Source organism: Nelumbo nucifera, chromosome 7, assembly GCF_055504915.1.
Source record: "Nelumbo nucifera cultivar China Antique chromosome 7, China Antique-T2T, whole genome shotgun sequence".
NCBI lineage: Eukaryota > Viridiplantae > Streptophyta > Magnoliopsida > Proteales > Nelumbonaceae > Nelumbo > Nelumbo nucifera.
Genome location: NC_142655.1, coordinates 38,339,239 through 38,367,124, shown reverse-complemented (window position 1 = coordinate 38,367,124; position 27,886 = coordinate 38,339,239). Strand labels below are relative to the sequence as shown.

At 37.1% G+C, this 27,886-nt stretch overlaps 1 protein-coding gene across 2 annotated transcripts in view; it reads left to right on the top strand.

Annotated features, from left to right (window-relative positions):
* The first annotated feature begins 2,468 nt into the window (after positions 1-2,468).
* Positions 2,469-27,886, top strand: part of LOC104587863 (protein PAT1 homolog 2-like) — a 39,276-nt gene continuing 13,858 nt past the window's right edge. The window contains exons 1-5 of one of the 2 annotated variants that reach the window (XM_010245616.3): positions 2,471-2,668; positions 2,832-2,938; positions 3,717-3,865; positions 14,326-14,388; positions 25,171-25,240. In XM_010245616.3, coding sequence (XP_010243918.1) covers positions 2,857-2,938; positions 3,717-3,865; positions 14,326-14,388; positions 25,171-25,240 — 364 coding nt within the window. In that variant the 5' untranslated portion in view covers positions 2,471-2,668; positions 2,832-2,856. Of the gene's footprint in view, positions 2,939-3,716; positions 3,866-14,325; positions 14,389-25,170; positions 25,241-27,886 lie in introns of both variants that reach the window. The other variant, XM_010245617.3, reaches the window with a different exon arrangement.

Genomic DNA, 27,886 nt, shown 5'->3' with positions numbered 1-27,886 from the left:
CAAAGCTGAAATCACAGAAGAGAGATTTTTGCAACCTCTGCAAAATCTCTCTTGCCGCCTCATTCCTACCACCGCCATTACCTTCAGTTCGATCTCCAGTTATTGGGAGAAATCAAGATCTTATCTTGATACCAATCTTTTGGGAAAAGATTGATTGGAGCTGTAATCACAAGCCATCCAATTGATTTTTGCGAAGGGTCAAGTTCTTTTGAAGAACATTGCTGATTCTGCTCAATTCTACACTACGCCATCTTCAGTGGGAGCAGTTTTTGGATCCCTCTTTGGGTGTGAACACCTCCATTGGGAGATACTAATTCTCCAGATCAGGTACATCTTCCCTCCTACTCCTTTTGGTTCAGATCTGGTTTGGTTCGTGGTTCAAGATTAATCCTTGAAAAATATGTTTTTCTAAAAATAGGGAATTCGATTCCTTGCAAAGATGGGAGAAATTTTTGAAATTTCCCCAATCCATTCCGCAAGACTTGGGCGTCCATGTGATGGATATCCCATCCTATCAGAAACTGTGCAAAATCATCCAATTAGCCTTGTTTCCCTCCTGTCGCCTTTTTGCTTGCCCTGAATCGAAATACAAGAGTAATGAGTCCAATTAAGTGTTAATTAAGTGTAAAAGAATGAATATTTAGGGATAAAAATATGGTAATTTTTATTCACATCAGACGACTCAGATCAACTTGATCTGATGGCTCCCATGAGAGCTGTTGCATGAGTCTTGAGGTCGAAATTGGTTGAGTGCGCGTTCTGACATCCGCGGAATTTATAATCTGAGTGACATCCGCACGTCCTCGATACACGATCTAGCTCTCTTGTTGAGCCAGTTGGGTCATTAAGGTCTGACCCCTAGACCAGACCTCGACCAGGACGAAGACCGGGCTAAATCCACCTAGGCATGTCATGGACTCCTGCACCACGTCAAGACGCCTGGCACGAGGAGTGGGGGGCAACTGATGAGGAGTAATTTGGCCCGACCTATCAACACCCGGGCACATGAAAGTGACCTGTTGACTGGATGACGACTTGGCATTCCCTGCCAACTCAACAAGCCAGGTAAGCTCGTGTAGCTCGGGCACCTCGACCAAGACCGAGATTCGAATAGCTTGTGATGGCCTGACCTGCCAAGGTGACACGTAGCCAACTTATAGAAGCTAGCCAGTTGTCTCCGAGCTCTCCGGGATCATGTCGCACGTCTGGAAGCCTTATCCTTACCCCGCCCGAATCGGACGGACTCGAAGAGCCTTATCAGCTAACACGAAGTCCACCTCCTCGTATGGAACGGATTCCTAGTAACACGGACCAGGGATCTCGGAGGTGTTTTGTAGGGCCTACGGCAACTCACCTATATAAGGGCATCAACCCCAATATCACAAGGTACGCACGATTAATAGCTCCCTAGCTTATCTGCATTCAAGTTTTCAACTCACTTAGTAAGAGTACTAACTTAAGCATCGGAGCAACTATGCTGAGTAGGCCACCATGGGTTCTCCAAGTGTTACTTTTCTTACAGTTTGACCAGTCAGCTAATAAGACCGACGTCAAAGCTACTCTCTAGATAAGAGCATCCGGATCGCACAATCAGTATTGTTTGGAAAGTCTTTTTAAAAACATCTTGGTTAAAAAACGTATTGAGCTTTTGAGATCATATCTTTAAAGACAAACCGTTTGCTAAGTTGTTCGGATTATCAAATTCTTAAAAACATGTTTAAACGCTTTTATCATGCAGAAATACCAAAAAAAACCTCAATTGAAACTTCTCAAAAGTTGGTGTTTTCAATGTTTTTTGGCATGCGTGATGCGTCTCTTACCTTTTATTTTCTCAATGGGATCTAGGATTTATTTGTTGGTGTGAGTTGCAGGGTCGAGCTAGTCGGTTTTGTGTAGCATCTTTCGGCTTACCCATAAGGCCATAATCCTACACAAAATGATTTGCCCAATGCCACGTCGACAGTAAGTTATTTATTTTCTCAAAAAGCTTTTTATTTTTCATGGGTCCTCGTTTTTTTTTCATCCTACTTTCTATGTTTTACTTTTATTTTTTCACTCATCTTTTTCAACGAACCAAACGGGTTCTTACAACTTGTCTTCTTCGCCCTACAATAAGGTGTTGGACACATGAAAACACTTGTCCAACTTTGTCTTGTAATTTGCCCTTTTATTTTCTATTTTATTTATTTTTTTTAGTAATGAAATTGCCATATAAATAGGTCTCACGGTGGAACATCTCCGCACTTCTACTTTATTTCGGGAGATATTCTTAATGCAAGGCTATAATTGGTATTCCAACGGGATTTGCACTGAATCCGGTTTCCTCACGGTGTCTGTACTCTGTATAATTGAATTATAAAACGTTCTACCACCTAAACACATTAGCAGTAAAACATTTTTCTGGGTGAAAAATCATAAAAGTAACTAATAAGTAAGCAGCTATAAAACAAAACTAGCCCGCATCAGCTTTTCTTTCTCTCCTTCGCTGGCTGCTCGTTTGTGTCACTGTGTGCAAGCTTGTAGTAACTTCAATCGTTATCTTTCGTTTAGGGTTCTGTTCTGCTCCTTCAATTTCGGGGAAAATCCTCATTCTCTATTTAACAGCGAGGGACCCCTCCCATGAATTTTCGTCCCCGTTTACTGCGCAGATCTTTGCTGCTGCTTTTGGGTAATAGGGGATAACCCTAGAAATTTCAATTTCAAGGGTTTCTCCTTCGTGTTAATTTGTTTCTTATTCGGCGATTATGGCCTAGGATTTGGTTTATAGTTTTGCTCTTTTGTTTTGTATTTTTTTCTTCTTCTTTTTTTTTTTCCCTCTTCTGGGTTTCTAGAGAGTTTAGTACAACAGTAGTACTAATGGATGGATTCGATGATGAGGGTGGCATTGAAAAGATCCCCAACCAGAAGGCTTTCAAGGGATTAGCAGAGAGTTCATCAGGTCAGTTGTTTTATAGCTTGATCTTTGCTTTTGAAGCTTGAATATCTGCTTTGTTTATTGTTTTCTGGGTTCTGATATGCTTTCCAGATCTTGGTTTCAGTTCATGCGTGTTTTCTTTTTCGAATTTCTCCTTTCCCTGTTTTTCATTGTCCTACTGTTTGATCGTGTATATCGTGTTCACTATTGTGATTCATACTGAGTTAGATTGTTGGACGATTTTCTCTGTGTATGTGTGTGTCTTTAAGTACTCATAGAATGTTATTGTTTCTTGTTGCAATTAAGTAGCTTACAGACCCTGTATATGGTTTTAAGATTTATGTACAACAATCGGGAATTAGGGTTTCATGAGATTTAATGCGTTTTATGGATGATTTTCTCCATCCAATTTTAAAGTTTGAAAACGTTAAATTTTTTTGTTCTGGATCATCTACAATCGTTGTACAAACTTCATTTGTGTTTCAGTTGTTATATACGGGACAGGGTTCTCCATTAGACGTTTTATTATTTCGAGGCGCCATGCAGAAACTGCCTATTTGATGTTCCTGGTTTTAACTTTTAAGTTTTAACGTATTTGATTTCTTTATTTCTTGTTTGACTTCTTGTTCTTGTTGAATGGTAAAGTTACTGCTAATTTTAGATGGAAGGACTTGTTATTGATATGATTTTCTCTTTTTGTATTTCCATTTGTCTTTGTTACATGATTACTTTAAGTTGTAAGTTTGGGGCATGTGAAACATAAAGCAAATCTACATTCTGACTTTCTTATCCCCCCACGCAGAAGATGCACGCTTTGATGCATCACAATATGCATTCTTTGATAAGGATGTTATGGAGGAGGTTGAACTAGGTGGATTAGAAGATGAAGATGATGATGTTCCATTAATTGGGTTTGATGATGACGAGTATCCGTTGTCTGATAGAGAAGAGGTTACATTTTTGCCTTTCATCTTAGTTGATTATCTTTAGATATTTCTTTGTTTAATATGCTCATTTGATAGGTACATTTTGGTTTTCGTACTTAATATTTATATAATGTTCGCCAATATTCCTTTTTGATATTGTCATGATATGATAATCTATCTTAGCACAACTGCACAACTGATCCTACTTCCTCATTAACGATCTCATAAAAGATGTAAGATACAAAACAAAAGATTTAGTCTTTTTGTTCATGTTAAGCAAATTATTGTAAATTTAGTTGTTTGTTTCTTTATTGTTGGTATAACAATTTTGAGTATGATCTACCTTACTTTATACTCGGTATTGTGAGCTTATTCTCTATTCTAGTATTTATCAAACAGTTTAGAATTTAATTTGTTTGAAGGGTCCTGCATTTCTTTGGATATTTGCATTGCTGAAGAAATAATATATAGATAAGATTAATATGTCCATGTTTTCATCATATTTTGTGCTAATTGATATGTTGTCTTAATAAGTGGGTGGCCATGTTATCTTATTGACTGCAATTAAGGGTTCACAATACAGTTTACAAGACTCACAATGGTAACTCAAGAGTTTTTAATGACTTAAAAGGCTCTTGTGATTTAGGAGGTGGTACGACCGGTATTTGTCCTTAAGCAAAGTGAATCTCATGACAGACAATCGATCACAGCAAACACTGTGACAGTGGGAGCTGTAACAGGGTGAACTCTAACCTTCTGGTTTTGCAGCTTACAAAGGAAATGACCTTGGACCTCTGTTCTAGCAGGAGGTTAAAGGGTTTGAGGGGGTCTCTGTGGCCCAAAATGAGCACAATAAGAGAAAGGAAAAGGATACAAAGGCAGAAATGCCAAAGAGACTTTTTTTTTTGGATTGGAAACGGTAACTTCAATAATGAAATTTCAAACTACAACTGTCAACTCCCAGTAGAGGGAGTTGAACCACAAATACTGAATTACAACACTGCTCAAACATATTCCACCTAACAGTTGTTTTGCTAATGAATTCGCTAGTCCATCAGCTGGTCTTCTTGTCCACTTGAAGCAAGCATCAATCTGCCTTGTTTGACTAACAATTTCCCTTAACAATTGTCTATGTGTCCATGCTCCTAAACTACCTGACTGCAGCCATCCAATTACCAACTTCGAATCCCCTTCTATTTCGATCTGTTGTAGTCCCAACTGCTTTGCATATCTTTCACCTTGTCGTAATGCCATGATCGTTTCTCTTAAAGAGTCTCCTACTCCTATTCGGCCTGAGAGCAATGCTAAAATTCTGCCTTCTCAATCTATGAAAATACGCCTTATACCCGAGGCTTCCTGGTTGCGTATAGAACTACCATCAAAGTTCAGCTTCACCCTATTTTGTATTGGTGGGGACCAAAGTTCCTGTATCATAGGTTTAAGAGAGTTTGTACTTGCCACAACACCCCTGTTTCTATAAATATCTTCAGCTGAGAAGTCTTTAAATGCATTGGTCATATTCAGCCAGTGGATAATCTTTATAGTCACTTCTACAATTTCCTCCTTGGATCTTACCATACTTTTAAAAATCATGTTATTTCTTTCTTCCTGAATTGATCAAAGCACCATTGCTCTTGTAGCTCTCCACATAATTCTTCCTTGCAACCAAAGAGAGAAGAGAGAAGAGAACCAAGACCATCTCGGGGAGGGGTCCACTTGCAACCAAAGAGAGAAGAGAACCAAGACCAAATAAAGGGCACAAAAGGGCAAGGGATTAATAAATGTGTGATTGTCTCACTTGATCCCAAGTAGAGACTAGGGGTGAGCATTCGATTTTTTCTGTTCAAAACCGAACTGAAAACCGAAATTTCAAAAACCGAATTAGCTAAATGACAAACCGAACCGAAACTGAAATAATGGAAAACCGAATAAACCGAACTGAAAATTATTTTCGGTTATTTCGGTTCTAACCAAAATATTTTTTGCATTATTATTTAAATTTCAATAAATTTATCAAGTGGATCGGTTAATTTGAAGTTATGATTTGTGAACACAGATTCCATAAAAAATAGAAAATAAGAGAAACAAATTTGGCAACAATGCCAAAACCCAAAAGAAAATTAAGTGGGCTAGGCTGTACTGCTTTGGGCCTTGCTGCATTCTTAGCTAGTTAGCTTATAGGATATAAACCAATACCAAACATCTACAGAATAGAAGAAACATAAGTTCTAACAGAGTAACAGCCTTCTAAGTTCTAACAGCTTTTGCTTTCCTTTACGCTCACCCGTACAGTCAATAGCTAATGATTTAACTCAGTATTGTTTAACCTTAGATAAGTAAAGGATCATAGTATTTGCACTAGTAGTATTAAAAGATGATAAATATAGGTTTACTCAGGTAGCTCTGAATAAACTGTGCATGCCAGACATTTTTTTAACTGCACAACAGTACCTAACTGACAAGGGATTAGACAAGAAGATGATCTCTGTAAAATCTGTAGGTTGCTTTCCAAAATATTAGTGACACTACCTAAGGAAAACAATGCTCAGAAGATAATTATGTAATCCTGTTTTCTGTTTTGACAACTGACACAAAAACCAAGTCTAATCTAACTATATTACATCAAGATCATTCCATATTAACAAGAGGAAAAGATACTGCCTTTTGACATTCCAACCCCTGTGCATGATGTATTTAGTTTCAAGCTTTTATTTCTACCACTCAACAAGACAGCACAAATACAAGTACATTTTTCTATATGTTACATTTCAATTGACTTTTAAATCTTTATAAGCTATACTATCAAGGAATTCTACCACATCCAGAACATTTGATCATTCTTAAATGCAATAATATGTGCACGTTCATGGACAAGTCCAAAAAATTGTTGATCAAGACTATACACTTGTTCAAAATTCCAGGCAATCTTGTCCATCAGCCACACTAGAAGTTCACTAGATGATTCCAATAGCACATAATGAGCTGTATAGTAAACTGACTGTTTTTGGCTTCATTGGGGGTGGGTATGGGGAAGAGAATACTAATACTTTTCATGTTCCCCAGCAGTCAGCAACTCTAGTTCTCTATTCTATCTGAAAATTTATTTCCAAACCAAGGAAATATTAGACACAATGCATGCCAGGCAAAAAAAAAAGACAAGGTAGAAAGTTAAACAAATAAATAATACATGCAGACAGATGAAGAATAAATTGATCGATGAGGGTCAAAATTCAAGAACAAGGCCGTGTAAGGCATCAACTGTCTTCTTGGTTTGTACTACTGTATCTCTGTAACAATGAATGAATGCAGAAAGTGTATTAATGGCCGCTCTGTTAAAATATTACAGAAAACTTGCATTTCAAAAATCAAACAAAATAGGAACTAGGAAGGTCCTGTTTGCCACGAAGACATAATAGAAGGTCCTGTTATTCTTGAATGAGCGATTCTAGTTGCCAAACAAAATAGGAAGCATACATAATAGTTCAAAACCTTCAAAGCTTCAAAGACATTGCCACAAAGACAACCAAAAGTCCAAAACTTCCACCACTACAGCATTTCCACAAAGACTTTGCCTCCCAAGTCCCACCTGCTATATCTATTTGAAAGAAAGGCCCCTTGTTAGAAAATTAAGGTGAGTAAATACAAAGTAGTCCAACATACAATATAAGCATGGAATTTAAAAGCTTACCCAAGAATAAGCATAGGAATGAATTTACTAATCAAATATCAACCACGATTCTTTGCTTCGATGCACTCTTTGGTAAATCTAGAAGGGAAGAAAAAAATGTATCAATTAATCATTTATGAAGGCTAAACAAATATCAATTTATCATTAGAAATGACATATGAAACTTAAACAAAAAAAGAGTATTACCATTTCAAATTTGTCAATCTCTTCTAAATCTTCTTCAACATTAATTGCATGTTTTGATGACCGAGTCCAATCTCTAGTACATATAAGTGCTTCTGCTACCTTAGGTGTCAAAGAGCTCCTAAATGCATCAAGCACTCGTCCTCCAGTGCTAAAAGTGGACTCAGAAGCAACTGTAGAAAAGTGAATTGCTAATACATCACGAGCCATCTATGAAAGTATAGGGAATCTGTGACTGTTAACTTTCCACCATCTTAAAATAACAAAGTCGTCATTACTTTGTCCCTCTTCAGTATCTTCATTCAGATATATATCCAACTCTGATTTAGCATCTCCCCCTCCACTTACTGACTTGTACTTCTTAAATCGAGACATCAACATCTTCTTTGATTGTGATTGTTGGGGTTGCTCACTCTCTGTCTCACTTGAAATTGAACACTTCACATTTTCAGTAGTTTGTCCACTTCCACTCTGAGGTGCAAATATACTCTTATATTCATTATACAACTCATACAAGGCTTCCCTGGCTCTTTTTGCAAATTCTTGACCCTTGGCACCTTGATAAGTTTCATTAAGTACAAACTCCACATACTCTAATTTGTGCCGAGGGTCTAACACAATTGCAATATAGATCAACTTATTCATCTTTTCAATGTTTCCCCAAAACTTATCGTACTTCCCTTTCATCCTCTCTGCCATCTCCCTTAAATTTTTGTCCGCACTGTTTACCCATTCTTGCAAAAGGCACTCAACTGCATTAATTTCATGGCAAAAGTTGTTTGATGTGACATACAAGGAGCCTAAAACCTATATTGTGAGATCATAAAAATGCTGTGAAAATAGCACTAGCCTCCTAACATTCTCCCAATCAAAACAAGTAGGAATCCCATCCTCTATCTCAAGTTCACTTCTAAAATGAGGATCATGATCCCCAAACCTCTCAAAGACTCTTTCAAACTTTTGAGTTGCATCCAACATTAGGTATGTTGAATTCCATCTGGTACTAACATTCAAACACAACAAACTCTTACTTGGAATCTTTTTAACCTAACAAATTCTTTAAATTTTTGCAACCTAGCCAGAGATTGCCTCACATATCTCACAACCTCCTGAACATGACTAATAGGCTTATCCATTTCTTTCAAGGTATCATTCACAACTGGATTTATAATGTGTGCAATGCACCTCATATGAAGCAATTTCCCATCTAGAATACAAGTTCCCCAATTAGAAATTTTCCTTTTTAGGTATGTAATTGCAACATCATTTGAACTCGCATTGTCAACTGTAATAGTAAAGACTTTATCAATCCCCCATTCAATCAAACATTTTTCCACTGCCTTACCAATGGCCTCTCCTCTATGACTAGAAATTGGACAAAAGTTAAGAATCCTTTTGTTCAATTTCCAATTATTATCAATAAAGTGGGTCGTTAGACACATGTAGTTGATTCTTTGTAAAGAAGACCATGTGTGTGTAGTAAGACAAATCCTTTGGCATGAATTTTTTAGGAATTTCTTTAACTCCAATATCTCATCTAGGTACAATTGGTAAAAATCTTTGGCAATAGTCCATTTAGATGGAATCTGAAACCTAAGACAAGAAAGTGTCATAAACTTTTTAAAGCCCTCACCATCCACAAACTTGAATGGAAGCTCATCAACAATGAGCATCTCAGCTAAGCCCTTTCTAATGGCCTCTTGGTCAAACTTCCAACAACTAAGGGAATTCATCTTCTCATTGTTTTCACCCTCCCCCTCCCTTGAGGCTAATTGCATATTTAACTGTGATTGTTTTGCCTCTAAGCTATAGGGGTTTTTCTTACATATGTTCATGTGGTTCCTTAATGAGCCTGTCCCATTTTTCTTAGGGTCACACCTTTATTTCACCATTATCTGAGATAAATTTGGAAAAGTGGTCCCATATCTCTGACCTTGGCTTCATTGCTTTTCTTTTTCCTTTAGCAACTACATTCATTGAATCCATTTGGTTGGAAGGTCGTGGCCGGGGGTGTGGACTTCTAATTTCAGTAATATTTGTAGGAGTCTCTCCAGTTTGTTGTGACATCTAAAATCACAATTCACAAAGGATAAGATACATGTTAAAATTAACAAACAAATGGAATAAAATACTTGAACATCTACAATCATAATTCACTTAAGGTCATTGTTGGGATGACCATTGAAGAAAAATATCAATTTCCGAACTGAATCTACACTCCATAGAACAGAATAGCCGGATTCATCAGACGGATTACAAGTATATATACTACAAGTAATTAGTAGTCAAAGAAAACAAAATAAAAAACACAAGATTTGATGACACCCATAACCCCATTTTATTTTTGCAAATTCTCCCTATACGTTTTCTCTTCGTGATTTAATAAGGAATCCAGTTTGACATGACCTGATTCAGAGAAGCAAAGTAAATAAGTAGTGTCATATGAAGAATCCTAGGTTGTTCAGAGAAGCTAAGTAAACAATCCAAAGTAGTAGACATGAAGTTTAAATAGATTTAACTTTTAGAAAAAAAGGAAAATCTAACTAATTAAATGCCAGCAATTCAATATGTTTAGCTAATTATTTTTATTTTCTTTAATAGGGAGACAAAGGATTCCTTATTACTTTTACTTTTGTGATAGAATGAAGAAATATAAGACAAGCTAAACTTGATAGCTCCAATTGTCAATTTATTAGTCAGTCCAGATTGTCCTTTTTCATTTTTTTATCCTTATTGAAACAATTTAGTATTCAGAAAAACACAAGTATATAATCACCATCAGAGTACCGATTTTTACATTTGTTTTTCCTCCTGTCGGATCACATATCTGATAATCCCCCCTCCTCTTCAAGCAAAGCAAACGTTTCTAATATAATGCAAGCAATCAGCATAACAAGAAATCAGCATGGCAAATTCTGATTACTAAAGTTTCACTTTATCTATAATGCAATTGGAGGCCTAATATTTTACTAAAGTTTCACTTTATCTATTAGTACTTTATCTTTCAAGGAAAACATAACAAGCAATCAACATGGCAAATTCTTCGTCATTAGTGATTAGACACAAGGCCTTAGTGACTTAATTTGGTCCCAATAATTGCCAAGTGTTCCACGCATGAAGTTCTAGTATCGACTATCGTGACCCATCTCCTTGACTCGTAAAGATAAATAGGACGACAAGTTTATAGGCCCACTAAACCCATCTACGGCTCCTGTGTCCCCCAAACTCCAGGAGCAGCCACTCAAGTATATATTAATGGTAAAAGGAATGATTAGAGAATTTCAGAATGCCTTCAACCTTTGGTACTGTCACTTTCAGAGTGCTGGGACTTTGGACTTCTGGAGAAGAAGAAGAAGAAGAAGAAATACCTGTTGGCTGTTGTAACTTGTAAGCCTGTAAACTGGCGGTGAAGGAGTGCCTGAGTGTAGAGCCTGCCTGAACTGCGGCAGACTAAGAACTTTGTTTGGGAGGATTCTCGAATCTCGATCTATGCCTCTTTGGAGTGATGGAGTTTTGTCTGCTCTTGGCTCTTGCTCTGGAGTTGACTGGAACAGCTGAACAAATGAATAGATGATGAGGAAGACGAAGTGCAGTGCCAAACTGGAAACTGGAGTGGAAACTCTGGACTCTGTAATGGAACTATGGTCTATGGAAGTCTCAACTGATCAACTCTCAGAGTCTCAGGTCTGTATTCTGGAACTGGTCCATTGGAAGTGCCGCAGTGACTGTGAGGAAGACAAAGGGACGAAGAGTCTCTCCTCTCTCTTTCTATTTTCGAATTTCTTTGTGTTTTGGAATTTGCCAATTTGGACTTTACGTGATAAGTGTTCAGTGATAACGTGAACGTGTCTAATACGCTAAACAATTGCCTACTTTTTTGCTAATTCGGTTAATGGTCGATCTTCCATTCCATATATATATATAACTATATATTTATATGTATTAATTAATTAAATATTAACATAAAATTATAAATCAATATAAATAATATTAAAAATATATAAATATAAAACTAATTCGGTTTTTTCGGTTAACCGAATTGGAAAATATGGTAACCGAAACTGAAAACTGAAATTAACAAAAATCGAATAGAATAATTGAACCCGATCGAAAAACCGAATAGGCCAAATTGGTTAAACCAAAACTGAAATTTTGGTTCGGTTTTTCGGTTTTAACCGAATTATGCTCACATCTATGGTCTTTTCCTTTGCAACAAATCCAAGGTATTTATTTTTTGGAGTACCACCTCCTAGTAGAAAGCCCTAACTTTTGAAAGCATAGGGCTACACCAAACCTCCTTTTTCTGAAAGTTCCCTGCAAGGTTAGAAGATTGAAGGAGGACATTAAAGAAGGAAGAACAAGTGGGAAAGCCAGAAGGGGAAGGTTTCCAAATTCTGCTATCCAAACAAGATTGGTCTAGGTAAATTGTTCTTAATTGAGCTACAAGTTTATCAACCATTCACATTTTTGACTCCCTTAGCCCTCTCCTTGAACCCAAATCCCAAGAGTTATCAATAAACACTGAGGAACTCTCTCCAACCCAAACATCTTCCCAAAGTGACACTTTGTTACCGACATAGACATCGCTATTTGAGCAAAGGAAGCATAGTGGGCAATATACCATAAATAACTTTCCAAGGAAAACAACGAGAAGCCCTAGGGTTGAGACCCACACCCCAACCCCTGTCTGCCAATCGATGTATGCTAACAATCACTCTACACCAAAGTCTATCCTGTTCTAGCAGCAACCTCCACATCCATTTCCCCGACAAGGTTGTATTTCTCAATCTGATGTTACCTATTTTTAGGCATCCATCATCTCTAGTCCTGGAAACTATCTCCCACTTCACTAGATAATCCTTCTTGGTATTCCTCGGTTCCCACGGAAAATCCATCGTGATTGTCTCCAGTTGGTTTGCCACATTTACTTGTACTTTGAAAGTAGACAGGAAATATACTAGCAAATTGGGTAACATAGATTTGATCAGAGTTATTCTAACCCCCCAAAGAAATGTAGTTTCTTTTCCAACTTGCTAGCTTCTTCTTAATCTTTCAATTACTGGGTACTAGAAGCTATTTGCATTAGGATTTCCTCCTAGTAGTTGTCCAAAATATTGTATTGGCCATTCCCCCACTTCACATTCCAGAACAATTCCTAGCCTGCTCACCTCTCCCCTTTTTCTAAATTCACTCCTGCCACATAGCTCTTGTCCTACCCTACTTTTTAAGGTTGGAGATTCTTTCAAATTGGTGCACTAATCTCTTAAGATTCAAGAGCTCTTCTTCTTGCTGGTCATTGGACATGGTATATGCAATTTATGCAAATAATTCTCTATAGATTACTGTTTTATTTATGTTACTGGTCATTAATTGGTCTCTTCTGTTGTTCTACCACATGCTTGGATATTTCTTGTTCTTGAGCTTATTTCATATTTTCTCCTTTATCCTCAAGTTCATTTTCATTAATTGAGGCCTTATTTTTGTTGGATAATTACTTCTGTTTTTTGGTAATTGGTAAGTTGATAATTACTTTGATTTTTGGTAACTATGAAGTGATAATTGCTTTTTAAGTGATTTAAATTAGCTGGTTTTATATCCAAGGAAAATGATATATCCGAGAAGCCACTCTTCTCTGAATGTCAGCTCAGATCTATTCTCAACAAGCATCCCAACGAGCGACTACAGCTGCACATTTGGAACATCTCCCCATGAATGACAAGGGAGATGTTTCTGATCTGTGGCTGTAAAGGCTTGCTGGGAGCATTTGCAGGACCATTTGTTGGGGGAATGTCTGTACTCTATGAATGTTGGGGGTGGCATTAGCATAATGTTTAGTTGCCTTAATAGGTTATTTATATTTTATTTATGTATAGATTTTTAATTAAACATTTCTATTTATTGTTTGGGGGGAGTAGTGTAAATTCAACAAGGGACAGATAGGATTGCGTGGTTAGGTATTATATGCAATTTCTTGCCTAGTTTTAGAAACTCATAATATCCATAGAAGGTTGTTGAAGATAAAGGGCAAATTCACATTTTAAGTGGGAAAAAAGCCAAATAATCAGGTGGTTAGTTTGTTTCTATTCAAGACAATCAAATATACCACTATGTCTTCTGAAATCCATAACTGTGTAAAACATTCAAGGGTTCACATGTCTTATTGAGAAAGATTTGCAATTAGATACCATTTTGATGGAACTGGAATTAGAATTAGTTTTCCATTTTGGCATGGATTCCATGAAATGAAATTAACTTTCTTTCCTTGGAATTTCAAAATCCTCAAGAAACATGGAGTCAGAGGGTTAAAATCCACTAGACTTCAAATCTTCCTATTAAAGAGCAGAATCAGAAACTTGTGGAGTTTGGGTCAACCACTTCCATTTATGTCCCTCAATTTCATTAGAGACAAACATGGTCTTCAATATCATTTCATGGTATTTCACTGGCTTCTGGTGTCATATCTTTTTGATTAGAGAACCTTAAGCTAGTTTTTATCGTTTGTTTCTGTGTGGGCATGCACAAACCCCCTGTTTTTTACCCCATACTAGGTATGCATGTATTATTTATCTTGAAAATGAAGAATTACCATTTGAAAAATGATTTTTATTTTGCAGTTGCGGGGTGAAAACTTAGGATCATTATCTGATATTGATGATCTTGTGAGCACTTTTTCAAAGGTTAGTTTTTATCCCTGTCAACAACACAATATTAAACATCATTTGCATGCTTAACAGTGTATTTATTATTCAATTGCTATAGTATTAAACGTTTAATTTATTCTTTGTCTTTGAAGGGTCATCTGTACATTTAGGAATTATAAGTGTATTCTTCTTTGATCAGAAGAGTACTTCATCGTCATTGTCATCCTAGTTGTCATCTTCATCCCAGACTTGTCCCGTGTAGCCAGCCACATATAGTTGCAACAAGGCTTTAGATGATGATGATGATGAAGTGTATTCTCCTATTCAAAGATTCTTGGAATGCCATGTGATGTTTGGGTGATGATATTGATAAAATATGAATTTCTACTTCTTTTTCTGGTAATTTTTGGGAGAAATCTTTGTGTTTCCAACAATTACAAATTTGTTATATAATCTTGACTATCATTGAATTGGTGGTATTTGGAAATGCATCCTTTTTTCGTTTTAAATGGAAGGTAGTATACCTTGTAGGGAAACCGTTTATTGTAGTCTGGGTCTGGGTCTTTTAGACTAGACTCAAAATTTGACATTTTGTTTGTTATGATTAGGAGTTTAGACTTTTACGTACTACAATCATGAATTTGTTGACTGTGATTACCTTGTTCCATTTGTTTAGCTCTGAATGATCAATGTGTAACTTTCATGTTTCTTGCTTGTTTAACTACACACATGTGGATGTTGAGGTTTAGGTGCTAAGGGCTATACTCGATGCTTAGTTTAACCTGATAAGCTCATTACAAATTTGAAATTGTTTGTCATCTTGAAAGTAGGGTGATGGAAGCTCCTGCTTTCTCTATTTTTCTCATGAAAAAGGAAAATTAAAAAAATCCTAAAAGAATATGAAGACTTGTTTTTATAAATAAAGATGGCCTCTTGATAGGAGAATATCTAGCGTGGCCCCTTCATATTGATCCATGATAAAAGAAAAATTCATCAAAAAGAAAAGAGGAAGAATTATATAAAGAGCATACAAGGTTTGTAGCCAAATTTCCTTACAAAGAACACATTTAAATTCCAATAACACTACAACAAAAAAGCATCAAATAGATCCATCTATGGCGGTATGGCCCCCAAGTGTCTCACCAACCAGCCACCCTAAGATTCTCCTTGCCCTTTTCATTTGAGCATAGGTCGACCTCCTTAAAGATATTTAGGATAGGCCAACCTCCTTGGAGGAGAGAGAGCCATTCTCACTCCACTATTTATGTTTCTTATATCAAGACATAACTACTTGAGAGGCCAGATCTAACTAATTACCTGATGTGGCCTTCTCAAGCATACAAACCACATGGGAGGTGTGAATGCTTTGGTTATGGGTTGCTAGGTGTGGGCCTAATTTGGGCTGGTTTGTGTTGCTTCTGAAGCTGTTGAACTTGACATGGGATGGGTTCTTATATATGTGTGTATAAAGATATGTACAATTACAGAAAGAGAAAAGAAAGAAATAAAGAATATGTAAGACACAACATGGACTTTGAGTTGAGGACATTTTTAGGGGATGGTGAGTAGTGGCAAATCTTCAACTATGAATGTGGTTCAGGCCCATTTATCTGTGGCATAACAAAGGGTAAAATTGACCTTTGATGGAAGCTCTTTGTGCAACCTGGGGCCCTGTGGAGTTGGGACAGCATTTAAAGAAGGGGGGATGCTGATGCACTATACTTTGGCCCAATAGGTGTGGGAGATTCATTAAGAGCTAAAATTATGGCCTTACTTCAAGGTTTAAGGCTTGGCCAAACAATGTGGAATTCAAAATTTTGTGGTGGAGGGAGACTCTAAACTCTTGATAGGATGGCTGCAGGCAACATGCTTAGGTTTGTGGACTTTTAGATAGTAAATGAGGGAGATTTTTTTGCTTAGCAAGGGAAGTTGGAGTACTTTCCAATTGGACAAGGAGGTCAGCCAATGGTTTGTCTGATATTTTGGCAAAGCAGGGGACCCTTAGGGAGAACCCTTTTTGGGCTGTGTTGTAAACACTGAGGTAAAATATGGGGTCAACACTCATGTTGTGAGTGGTTGACATTGTATGTTTTTAAACGTTGTTTTAATGAAAGCTGCCATTTCCAATAAAAAATCATAAGGAAAACAATGCTTGAAGGTGAAAAGAATTAAAGAAATAGTATAGCAAGAATATTTAAAAAGATAGGAATGTGCTAGCTCAAATTTGGCTTTGCAACACCTAGTTCTCATTAATGAAGTGAGTTGTCCTTTCTTTTGGCTAGAAGTCCACATACTGGTTGTGACTGCCATTCGGCTTGCATTTTCTTGCAAAACATTCTGCAGCTTTTCCTTCTCAATGCCATAAATTCTAATGACGCCTTTCTTGATAGAAGGATTCGAACCTGAATTGTTTATATGAAAACAAAGGTTGAGCTTTGTAGTGCTTCATGAGTGCTTCATGGATTACAGTTGGTGAAAGAATTAAAGTGCTTCATGGATTTCTACAATAAAAAAAGGAGTGGGAGGCGATCTGGTTACTCGTGCTGGTAGGTGCATAGAAGTGTCACATGGTGACTCAAGTGGACACATGAAGGAGATGTTAGTCGGGCTTCAGTGGGCAGTTGTCTCAACCTATCATCTTCCATCTCAAATAGGTTAGAGAGGCTTGGTTCTTTTCAGATTAAGGGATTGGGTAAAAAGTAGAGTCAACATAGGACCTGGCTTGAAGTGAAGGTTGCATGGGGGAGGAAAAGGAATAAGATTTAAAAGGCAGAGTACAAGGAAAGATGGAGGAAATGAAAAGAAGTTTGAAAAGTGGGAATGGGTGGTCACAAGGTTCGTTTGAGAGGAAGCTTCAAAAGTCACTGAGTTTTAGTGGGGAGGCAAATGTCTCGAAGGGTACATCCTCAAAGCTTAAAGCTCATGAGAGGTTTGTCCCGGCCGTTGAGTACAGCAACAACAAATGAAGGAGGTGTGAATTCAAATGGGATTTTGACAATATTTTTCAGTTGAAAAAGAAGTGGAGTGGAACATAAGTTCACAGGCAAGAAGCATTGAACAGGGTCCATTTGAATTGGCATCGTCAGAGTTGGAGTTTGATAGACAATCCTTTGTACAAGATACAAGTGAGAGTCTAGTTGAGGGAGGAGGTTGTATTGAAATTATGGTAGGGAAGCTTGGTAAGGATTTGGGGAGGGGGAAGGTTAAGTAGATAATGTAAGTGTGATAAAGGACAGTGGAGTTATCAATAGAACTTCTTTGAATTCAAAAAATTAAGGAGCTCAAGTGTTGGCTAATTGGTACATGCGACCAATGTTTTTTCCCAGTTGAAAGAGGGGCTTGTTGGGGCTGGTCCTTGCAGTAAATATGGGGGAATTAATAAATGGAAGAAGAACTTAGGTAGAGCAAGACAAAACTATTTAACTTTAGAAGTTTCTTTATAAGTTAATATGGGACCTATACACAGGCTGAAACCTGCTCTGCTTCAATTGTGTCTGCTCTGATGGATGTTCTCCTTACTGGATATTGTTGCATAAAACAGAAGAACAACAAAAGAACATATTAAAATCTTTTTGTATTAGATACATAGATTCTTTCACTTGATTATCATCGTTCATTTGTTAACATTCTGTCAAAGAAGTGGATAAATATGTATATTTGCCTTTGTCATATATTTTGAAATCCCTAAAACCCCATTTTCTTGATTTGTAGGAAGATTTCACCTTTTTCCATAAATATAATTGAAAGAATATTTCCAATCATGATCATCTAAAATCAAAGATCTAAACCATTAAAATGGTGCCTCGAAACCAGTCTAACCGATCTTGAAAATCCAGGTGATGTCCAAAGATTTCAACTAATCTAGGTCATGGAAATGGAATAGAAGACAATACTAGATATATGGTCCATTGATGTGGTGTCCGTTGGGATACTGCCATCCTTGTTTGAGGCATCAGGTTGAGCTTGCTCTGATACCAAAGTGTTGGGTTGCTAAATGCAGGAACCGCTTTGAGGGGCTTCTCCTCCTATAGTGCTGAAGTTAAGAGAGGGAGGGAGAGAGAGAGAACAGACGAAGAATAGAACTATAGAAGATATCTCCCCCCTGCTAACTAACTTGATTCCCTTTTACAAAATCATAACTGATTAGTGTGACATGTCTTTCTTGTATAAACATAACAGACCGATGGCTTGTTGGAGAGCTGGGGTGGCTGTGGGCTGATGCAGCTGCTCGTTCTGGGTTCCTCGAGGGCCTGGTTGTTGGGGATGGGCTGTAGACTCGGCTCAATCCCAACAGCGTCCCAATATCAATCAAGTGATCTTTGTCCTTCAAGATCAGTTATCAGCCATCTAACTGATTTACTAGGATTTTAATGTATCTAGGCCATCCAAATATCTAACCCCAAAAATATATGCTGTCAAAATAGTCTTTTGAAAATAAGGAATTAATCATGACCATCGAAGTATGTACCAATATCCCAGCTGATCTCAGTGACTCCGTCATACAATTGATGCATGCAATTTTCTAAATAATCAGGTTATGTAAATGTCATATCAATGAAGCTGTAACTCTATGTTATTAAAACTATGCAAATATTGTCACCTTGATTTTGGAATATGTTAGACTATGAGTAGAATATTGGTATGTTGCTTGGAAGGATGATTTCTTTTTTGATCAATAAGCTTGGTTAGATGATGTATCATGTATCCACTACTCTAGGAGATTGCTGTTAGAACCCAAAAACAGAGCAAGCCTTTTCAGAAGGTCTACACAAGGAAGAAAACATGTGGGACTAAACCAACTGTACAACAAACTAAACTAACTAATTTAAGTTGGAAACCTGATTCTTGATGCAATTGGGAATCTTGATTCTTGTGTTGTTACAGCTGTTAGAAATCTACGTTATACATGTATAAATAAGAATGGGAATAAGAGAGGCTTTGATTCAGATATCCCCTTCTCTCTATCTCTCTCTTTCTCCACCAATGATCTTGAAGAAATCAAAGAAACTCTAGTAGTGGTGGTGGCTCAATTAGGAAGAATCACAACTGCTAGCAATTAGTAAGGAGATCATGAGGCATTTAGAGCAGAAATGACATAAGGTAGTAGGTTGCCAATAGGAAAATTTGACTTTCCAAGGTACGCCGCCGATGACGAGTGCCTTGGATTTTCAAAGCGGCAACTTTCAATTTCTTGAGATCCCTAGCAATCAAAGAGTTCTGGTCACCTCATCTAACTTAGAAGGTGAAGCCATACTTTGGTTTCAGTGGTTCAAACACTCCCATCCACAAGTTTCATGGGCAAACTTCACTGAAGCATTTTGTGTCTGATTCGGGCCGACTGGATTCAAGGACCATGACGAATCACTATCCAAATTTCGATATGCAGGTACTGTCTGTGAGTATTAGCAGGAATTTGAGATGCAAGCAACCCAAGTGCAAGGATGGTCGGAGAAGGCACTACTTGGCTGCTTTATCGGCGGCTTGCACAAAGAAATCAAAGTTGAGGTTAGCATGCAATCGACCTCTGGGCAGGCACTCTGTAAGTCCACATTAGTGTTTTAAAAGGCGTGGGCCTCCAGGTGAGGTGTTCCCAAAACGCCCTGAGGCATATGCCAGAGGCGCTGACACCTCTGAGGCGTACGCCTCATGTGCAAGAGGCCTATTTCTCATACACTTTTTTCATGAGGTGTACTAGAGGCGTACGCCTCATGTGCCTCATGCACACCTCGTATAAAAAGACGGAAAAAAAAGAAAAAAGTAAAAAAGGAAAGGAAAGGAAAAGAAAAGAAAAGAAAAGAAAGGGAAGGGAAAGAAAGAAAGAAAGAAAGAAAGAGAAGAAAAAAAAGAGAAAAGGAAATGGTAGGGAAGAAAAGATAAAGGGAAAGAAAGTGGTCTGCTCCCGGCCCCAAATAATGAGTTTGACAAGATCCCCCCTTTCAACTAGTGCTATGCATCTTTTTTTTTTTGATAAATGAGAGTAGTTTTATTAATTTAAAAAATAGCCGTACATTCAGCCTAGGAAGAGGAACAAGGTGTTACCTCCCCCTAGGACTGGGTCATAAACACTAAACAAACACAAGCCTGAAGCACAGTTACAAAGTGGCCTGAAACAGATCTCCCCTTGACACCCCTTGCTTGGCCAGAGAATCAGCCGTTGCATTTGCTGATCTGCTGATCCACTGAAACCTGACTGACATATTCCTTGTCAGCCATTTAACTTTCTTTAACAGATCCCTGTAGCCCCAACAAGCTGTCTCTGGACTTGTCAACCAGCCCATTACTAACTTGGAATCCCCTTCTACTATCAAATTATTCACTCCAAGTTGACTGGCCATCTGTATACCTTGTACCGCTGCTAGTATCTCTGCCCTTACAGAATCACCAACACCCACTAGTGCTATGCATCTTTGTTCTTCTTAATATAAAAGTTTTTTATTAAAAATAGAGAAAAATGAGATCCCCCCTTCCTCTTCTTCCTCCCCTTCCTCCTCCTCTTTCCTCTTGACCTCGTCCTCGTAAGGAGGCTTATGCCTCCTTGTGTCTGGGAGGCTTACGCCTCTTATGTTCTGAACCACGCCTTACGCCGCCTCCGCATTTTGAAACATCGGTCCACATATGGAAGAGTTGATGACACTTGTGCTTGCAGTTCAAAAATGGAGGGCTTATTCGTTGGATTGCGAGTTTATTATTCATGCCGATAAACAAAGTCTGAAATACATATGCTCAACTTAAATGGGCTACAAGCTTATGGTGTTTGATTATGTGGTCGAATATAAATCCGTGACATCCAATAAAGCGGCTGATGCACTTTCCCTTTGTATGAACTGTCCCATATATCAGTCTCACAACGCCACTACCCGTTGCTGGACATTCTCAAGATGAAGCGCACAGGGACTCTAGTGTTAGGCTGATTCATTCTAAATAGGCACTAGATCCAACATCAGAACCTAGGTATTTGGTGGAGGGTTCAATTCTTTTTTACAAAGGATTCCTGGTCCTCTCTTGTACTTCTACACACTTACAACAACTATCTAGGAGGACATTCAGGTATCTTGCGAACATACCGTCGTATTGCTTCCCACTATTATTGGGTGGGGATGGAGTGCAACATTAAGGACTTTGTGGCATCATGTTTGGTCTGTCAACACTAAAAATATGATGCCCAATCTCCACTGGGCTCTGGCAGCCTTTGAAGAAACCAGAATTAGTATGGGAGGAAATTTCCCATGATTTCATTGTGGGCCTACTGAAATCAAAAGGCTTTCTCTATTGCTCCCGTGATTGTTGATCATTTATCTGTTCATTTTTCCCGCTGGCTCATCTATACACTGCAGCATCAGTGGCAACCATATTCACAAGAGAACTTACATTGCCTCCGTGGCACGCCCAAGGCTATTCTCTCATATCGTGATCATATGTTCTTAAGCAATTTTTGGTGCGAAAACTTCAAATTTTAGTGATCGACACTCAATACCTCTACCAGTCACCATCCTCAGAAGGATGGACGAACTGAAGTCATTAATAGATGCCTTGATGCATATTTATGATGTTTTGTTGGAGACAATCCACCCCAATGGGCCCATTGGTTTCCATGGGCTGGTTCAGGAAACTGAAGTCATTAATTCCACATTCCATGCTTCTACGAGCATGACCACCCCATTCAGAGCACTTTATGGTTGTGACCCTCCATCCAGTCTTTTTGATGAGAAAGGCTCCACCTCAGTAGCTGTTGTTGACACCCATCTCATAACAAGATAACATTCTTGAAGAGCTCAAGGCAAATTTACTAAGGGCCAAGCAACAGAAGACAAGCCAGTATGACAAAATCCATTAAGTTGAATACAAAGTGGGAGGTGAAAGCTCAGTTCTAACCGACAAAGCACATTGGCTCAGAAAGCCTAGAACAAGTTCTCCTCTAGATTTTTTGGGCCAATCGCTATCACTGAATGGGTAGGGTCAGTTGCCTATTGTTTGGATCTTCCCCAACATTGCTGACTTCATATTGTTTTCCATGTACCGAAACTCAAAGGCCATGTGGGACCTACAATTGTCATACCCCCAGTTTACCCAACTTTGATGTGGATGGCCAACCTTTACTTCAACCCCAACAACAAATGCTAGATTATAGATGGATATAGAAAAACAAGCAACCAGTTTAGGAAGCTCTAGATACTTGGCAAGGATTGCCTCCAAAAGATGCTACATGGGAAGATTGCTCACTGAAATGCCAACTATTTCCTCATTTCACCCTCGCGGATGATGGATAAGGATGCTTTGCCGGGGGGGTCTGTTAACCAAAAACAGAGCAAGCCTATCATTTAGAAGGTCTACACAAGGAAGAAATCTACATTGTACATGTATAAATAAGAATGGGAATCAGAGAGGCTTACCTTGAGTTCAATTCATGTATCCCTTCTTCTTCTTCCTCTCTCTCTCTCTCTCTCTCTCTCTTTTCAGGAGACCACACACTCTCGAAGCAATGTCTGAGTTGGGCAGGAGCCCAATAACTGCTTTAACAGTAAGGATTTTGGGGTTGATTTGGGCCTGAGGCGCAAGGCATAAGGCGAGGCGTGCTCCTTTTTGAAGCAAGGTGCAAAATTATAAAAAAATGCTAAAAAATAAAAAAAAGTCAGAAAATTCAAAAAAAAAGCCAAAAAAAGTAAAAAAATAAAAAATACTAAACATAATATTAATAAAAAAATATAAACTTAAATTCTAAAATAATGTTTTAAAAAACCTATTATTTAAAATTAAAATACATAAACATAAGATGTAATTATGTAAAGCATATTCAATTGAGAATTTAAAAATAAAATCAAACATATAAAACATTTTCAAGCATTTAAAACCTCTAATCTCTTTTTCACTCAATTGCATTACTTCACATGGCTAATGTAATTTTAAACTTATTACATTCTTGATTCTATGAGCCGCCTTTGTGTCACGCCCCTCGAGGCAAGCCTAAACAAGTCCACGTTAGCTCTTAAATTCTTAGTTTTCACACAAAAAATAATGATTTTATAGTTTTACTTGTTTTTTAAGAAGACATTTTATTAGGATGAATGAATGAACGACATTAATAAATTAGGGGTTCTTGGAGCTTTGGTGAGCGAGTGAATTTAAGGGCTAACGTGGAATTGTTTAGGTTTGCCTCGAGGGGCGTGGCACGGGGGTTTGGGGGTGGAGCCCCCGACCCAACCGCTATGTTCTATAAAGGCAAAAAAGCATCAAATTTTCAAAAGGCCTTTTGATGGTACTTGACACATGACTTAAAGTGGTCTAATATTTTTAGAGATTTTTTGCATTACCTGTATGTCTGAGATGAGATGAAACCTTGGTGCATCATTTTGATGGGCTAGATTAGATGGAATTTTGATGCACCATTTGGATGGTTGAAATTCATCAATAGATTTTAGGAGAAGCCTTTTTGGTGGTCCAGATCTTAGGTTTTACTTGACACATTACATTACATTTTTGAAATATTTTCATGCATTACATGCATTGCTGAGATTAGTTGAATTCTTCTACATTACTTGGATGGTTGAGATGAATTCAATGATCTTAAGAGGCCATTTTGATAGTTTAGATGTTGGGATGATCATGTACATTATATGGATGGGCCAAATAATACAATATCTTGGTAAACTATTTGGATGGTTGAAATGAATTGACTGATCTTCGGGTGTTATTTGGAAGGCCTAGATTTTAGATTTTATTTGGCACTTCATTTTACGTGGCTGTATTATATAGATTTTTTTAAAGAAGTTGCTTAAATGATTGGGATTGGTGGAAATCTTGGTCACTTATGTATATAGATAATGAATGGGCAGTGTTCTAATCACCCTCTCTTTGTTCGCACCATCGGGGGTGTGCAAAATTAGGCGGGGGGAGGGGGGGACTTGCATAAAAAATAGTTTAATGACTTGAGTGATATACCCCTCAAACTATTGCCTTGGGGTAGGGTGGGGTACGTGGAGTTTAATAGGAACCTGAGAAAATGCTTATGTGGATTGATGTCACATATATTGGCAAACAACATCAAAAGCAGTGTTTTAAAAGCGCAAGGCGCAAAAAAAGTGCAAGGGCCAATTTGCGACAGAGGCGCAAGGCGAGGCGTGTGCCTTTTTAAGAAAGGTGCAAAATTACAAAAAAAGAGCTAAAAAATAAAAAAAGTCAACAAATTCAAAAAAAATGCCAAAAAAAATAAAAAAATGCAAAAAATTCAAAAAACATTAAACACAATGTTAATGAAAAATATAAACTTAAATTTTAAAATAAATGTTTTAAAAAACCTATTATCTAAAATTAAAATACATAAACATAACATGTAAGGTGTATTCAAATGAAAATTTAAAAATAAAAGCAAATATATAAAGCATTTTCAAGCATGTAAAACCCACAATCTCTTTTTCTCCTTAATTTCATTGCTTCAAGTAGCTAAGGTGATTTAAAACATATTGCATTCTCTATTCTATGAGTTGCCTTTGTACCACGCCCCTCGAGGCACGCCCGAACAATTCTATGCTAGGGTCTGATATATCCATACAGAATACAAATTGTGCCCCCAACCATTAATATTTTTTTTGATAGATCCCCAATATTTAATATTTTGAACAGACTTCCTTTGTATTCCTCATAGTGTTTTATCTAAAAAATTGATGAGGCACAACTAAAATGCTTTTTGATCCCATTAATTGTGTAAGAATTGTGATATGTTCCTCAACTTGTCATTTACACTGTTTTTAAATAAAAAATTGAACTTTGTGCTTCCATTGTTTGGTTGTTGTTTTTTCTCTAAATACATTTTATGTCTTACAGTTGAATAAAGCTGTTAGTGAACCCAGAACTGCTGGAGTTATTGGCGATAGGGGATCATTCTCTAGGGAAAGTGAGTAAGAGTGCTTTATCTATTTTCCAATAGCTGTTTAGCTGCTTTAGCATCTCCTTTAATTTTTGGCTAAGAATTATTGGTATTGATGTTGAAGAAAGATTGAAAGCAGCATCTATTAAGTACACAGATTTGCTGTTCAGTATATTTTCTCAGGTGTACACAATGCTAAATGTGCTAACCCATGATACAAATCTGAGTTACCTTCTTACCTGCTTTGAGAATTTTATCTTGTGTGCAGAGTAGGCTGCTAACATGGGTTAGCAAATATATTGATAAAAAAAAAAACATGGGTTAGCAAATATTTCAATCCAAAAGACCTTGCCAGCTTTCTCTTTTTATTGTTTTAAAAAATTAAAATGTGAAGCAGTTAATATTTTTTATATAATGCCAATACTTGCCTTCCCTTCACATTTAGGTCGTAAAAAGTTAAATCAGAATGTTTTAATAGTATCGTATAATGTCAATGTTTGCAAGTGGTGGTTGATTGGTTGTCCAAATATTTTAATCTTTAAATCTAATCACTTTCATGAAAATTTTTGAAGTCTAAATATCCTTTTGGTACATGCCCTTGCAATAATTAATTATAAGTCATTGATGCATGGCAGCTTATAGGGCTGGTATCGGTTGTGGGCTTGAACTTGCTAATGCAATGGGTTCTCTATCCGGATGTTCTGGATCAGCCACAAGTTCCCTAAATTAGAAATTGGAGTGCTATAGCTGTATCCTTGCCTTCCTCCCCTGTGGTACATGGTGGAGATATTATATGGAAATATTTTAAAAGTTATATACATGGTGGAAACATTGTGAAATATGTAAAAGTATATAATCAATGGAATGATAAAAGAAACTCGGGCATACCTTTTTAAATTATTATCTTGTTCCAAACCTCTAAACAAAGCTAAGAAACTAAGCTTATGGGCAACAATACATTGTGAGGTTGTCCTATAAACCTTAAGAAACAAAACTACATGATAGAATGAGTTCAAGCAAAATTTCAACTCATAGAGAATGCAAACATTCTAATAGATGAACTAAGTAATCTATTATACATGCAAAAGGATGTAACATAATGTTACTGATAAAAAAAAGATGTAACATAATGTTTGAAACGAGTTTTGAGCTGGCTCAAAGTGGTAATCATGTCCTTTACGCAGACAATAGCATTGCTACTCTACATATCTATACAATTTGAAAAGTATATTGGGCTGGATCAAAGTGGTAATCATGTCCACTAGGCAAGCAATATCATTGCTACCCCACATATCTATACATTTTATAACAAACTTATGTTATGATACTATCTCTTGTACTCTAGATAATGCCAATAGTGTTCATTGGGGAATATGTTGATTCTAGTAAAATATCATGTGGTACCCATGGAAATGGAAATATGTCATGAAAATATAGGAAACATATGGACATTTTAAATCATGCTCTAGACTATGTTTCCCTGATTGCTGAGGTCTTTATTTTTCAGGCCATGACAATTTTACCACTGAATTGGAGCTGTAGGGACATTGTAAGAAGATGTGATTTTCTGTTTCTAATAATTCTTCAAGGCAGAGCTTACACGCAATTGAAGGGATGCCTATCCCCTACATTTTAGCCTATCCCTTTGATACATTTGCTCAGATAGCAGTCTACATTGGGAAGGCTACCTTTTGGAGTTGGTGGGACCCAACTCTCAAATTAATTTACTAGGGAAGACCCACTTCCCCAAGATTTTAAGTTTCATCAGAACAACCAAACAGATCCAAAATCTCTGATCAGAAGAATAAAAGGGATGGGGGACAGCTCTGAATCCTTAACAGCAGGGCAGCCAAGTCAGAAACCACCCATGTCGCCTGTCGTCCATTGTAAAAGCTAATATGCATTATGGTTTATCCTTTTAGGCAAATAAACTAATAACACGGAATATTATAAATCGGTTGATATGACAAATGCAACCTAAGAGTTAGAATGAAGGCCTTTCCCTCATATATGTCATGATATACAACTCTAGAGGACAAGTTATTCTCTCTTATGTGAGTTGAGTCATTCAACTCATGAATATATATAATATATATTGAAACTTTTATACAATATATTTAATATAAATAAAATAAAACATATTTTCATATGTATAATATCTATTAAATACTGTGTTTTAAAAGTGCAAGACGCAAAAAAGGCACAGGGGTCAATTTGCGCTTGAGGCGCAAGGCGAGGCGCGGGCCTTTTTGAAGTAAGGTGCAAAATTACAAAAAAGCTAAAAAATAAAAAATGTCAAAAAATAAAAAATATTAATAAAAAATATAAACTTAAATTTTAAAATAAATGTTTTAAAAAACCTATTATCTAAAATTAAAATACATAAACATAATATGCCAAAAAAAATTCAATAATAATGCAAAAAAATAAAAAAATATAAAACATAATATTAATAAAAATATCAACTAGTTTTAAAAAACCTATTATCTAAAATTAAAATACATAAGTTGGGTGGCTGCTTCCTCGTGGGGTGCTTTCGGGGGGATTGTAACAATGTGGAAGAGGGATGTGGTTGAAGGTTTGGAGGAGTTGATCGAAAAGTACTTGGTTTCCATGAAGTTTAAGCAGCAAGAGGATGATTATATGTGGGTGCTCACAAATGCATATGGACCG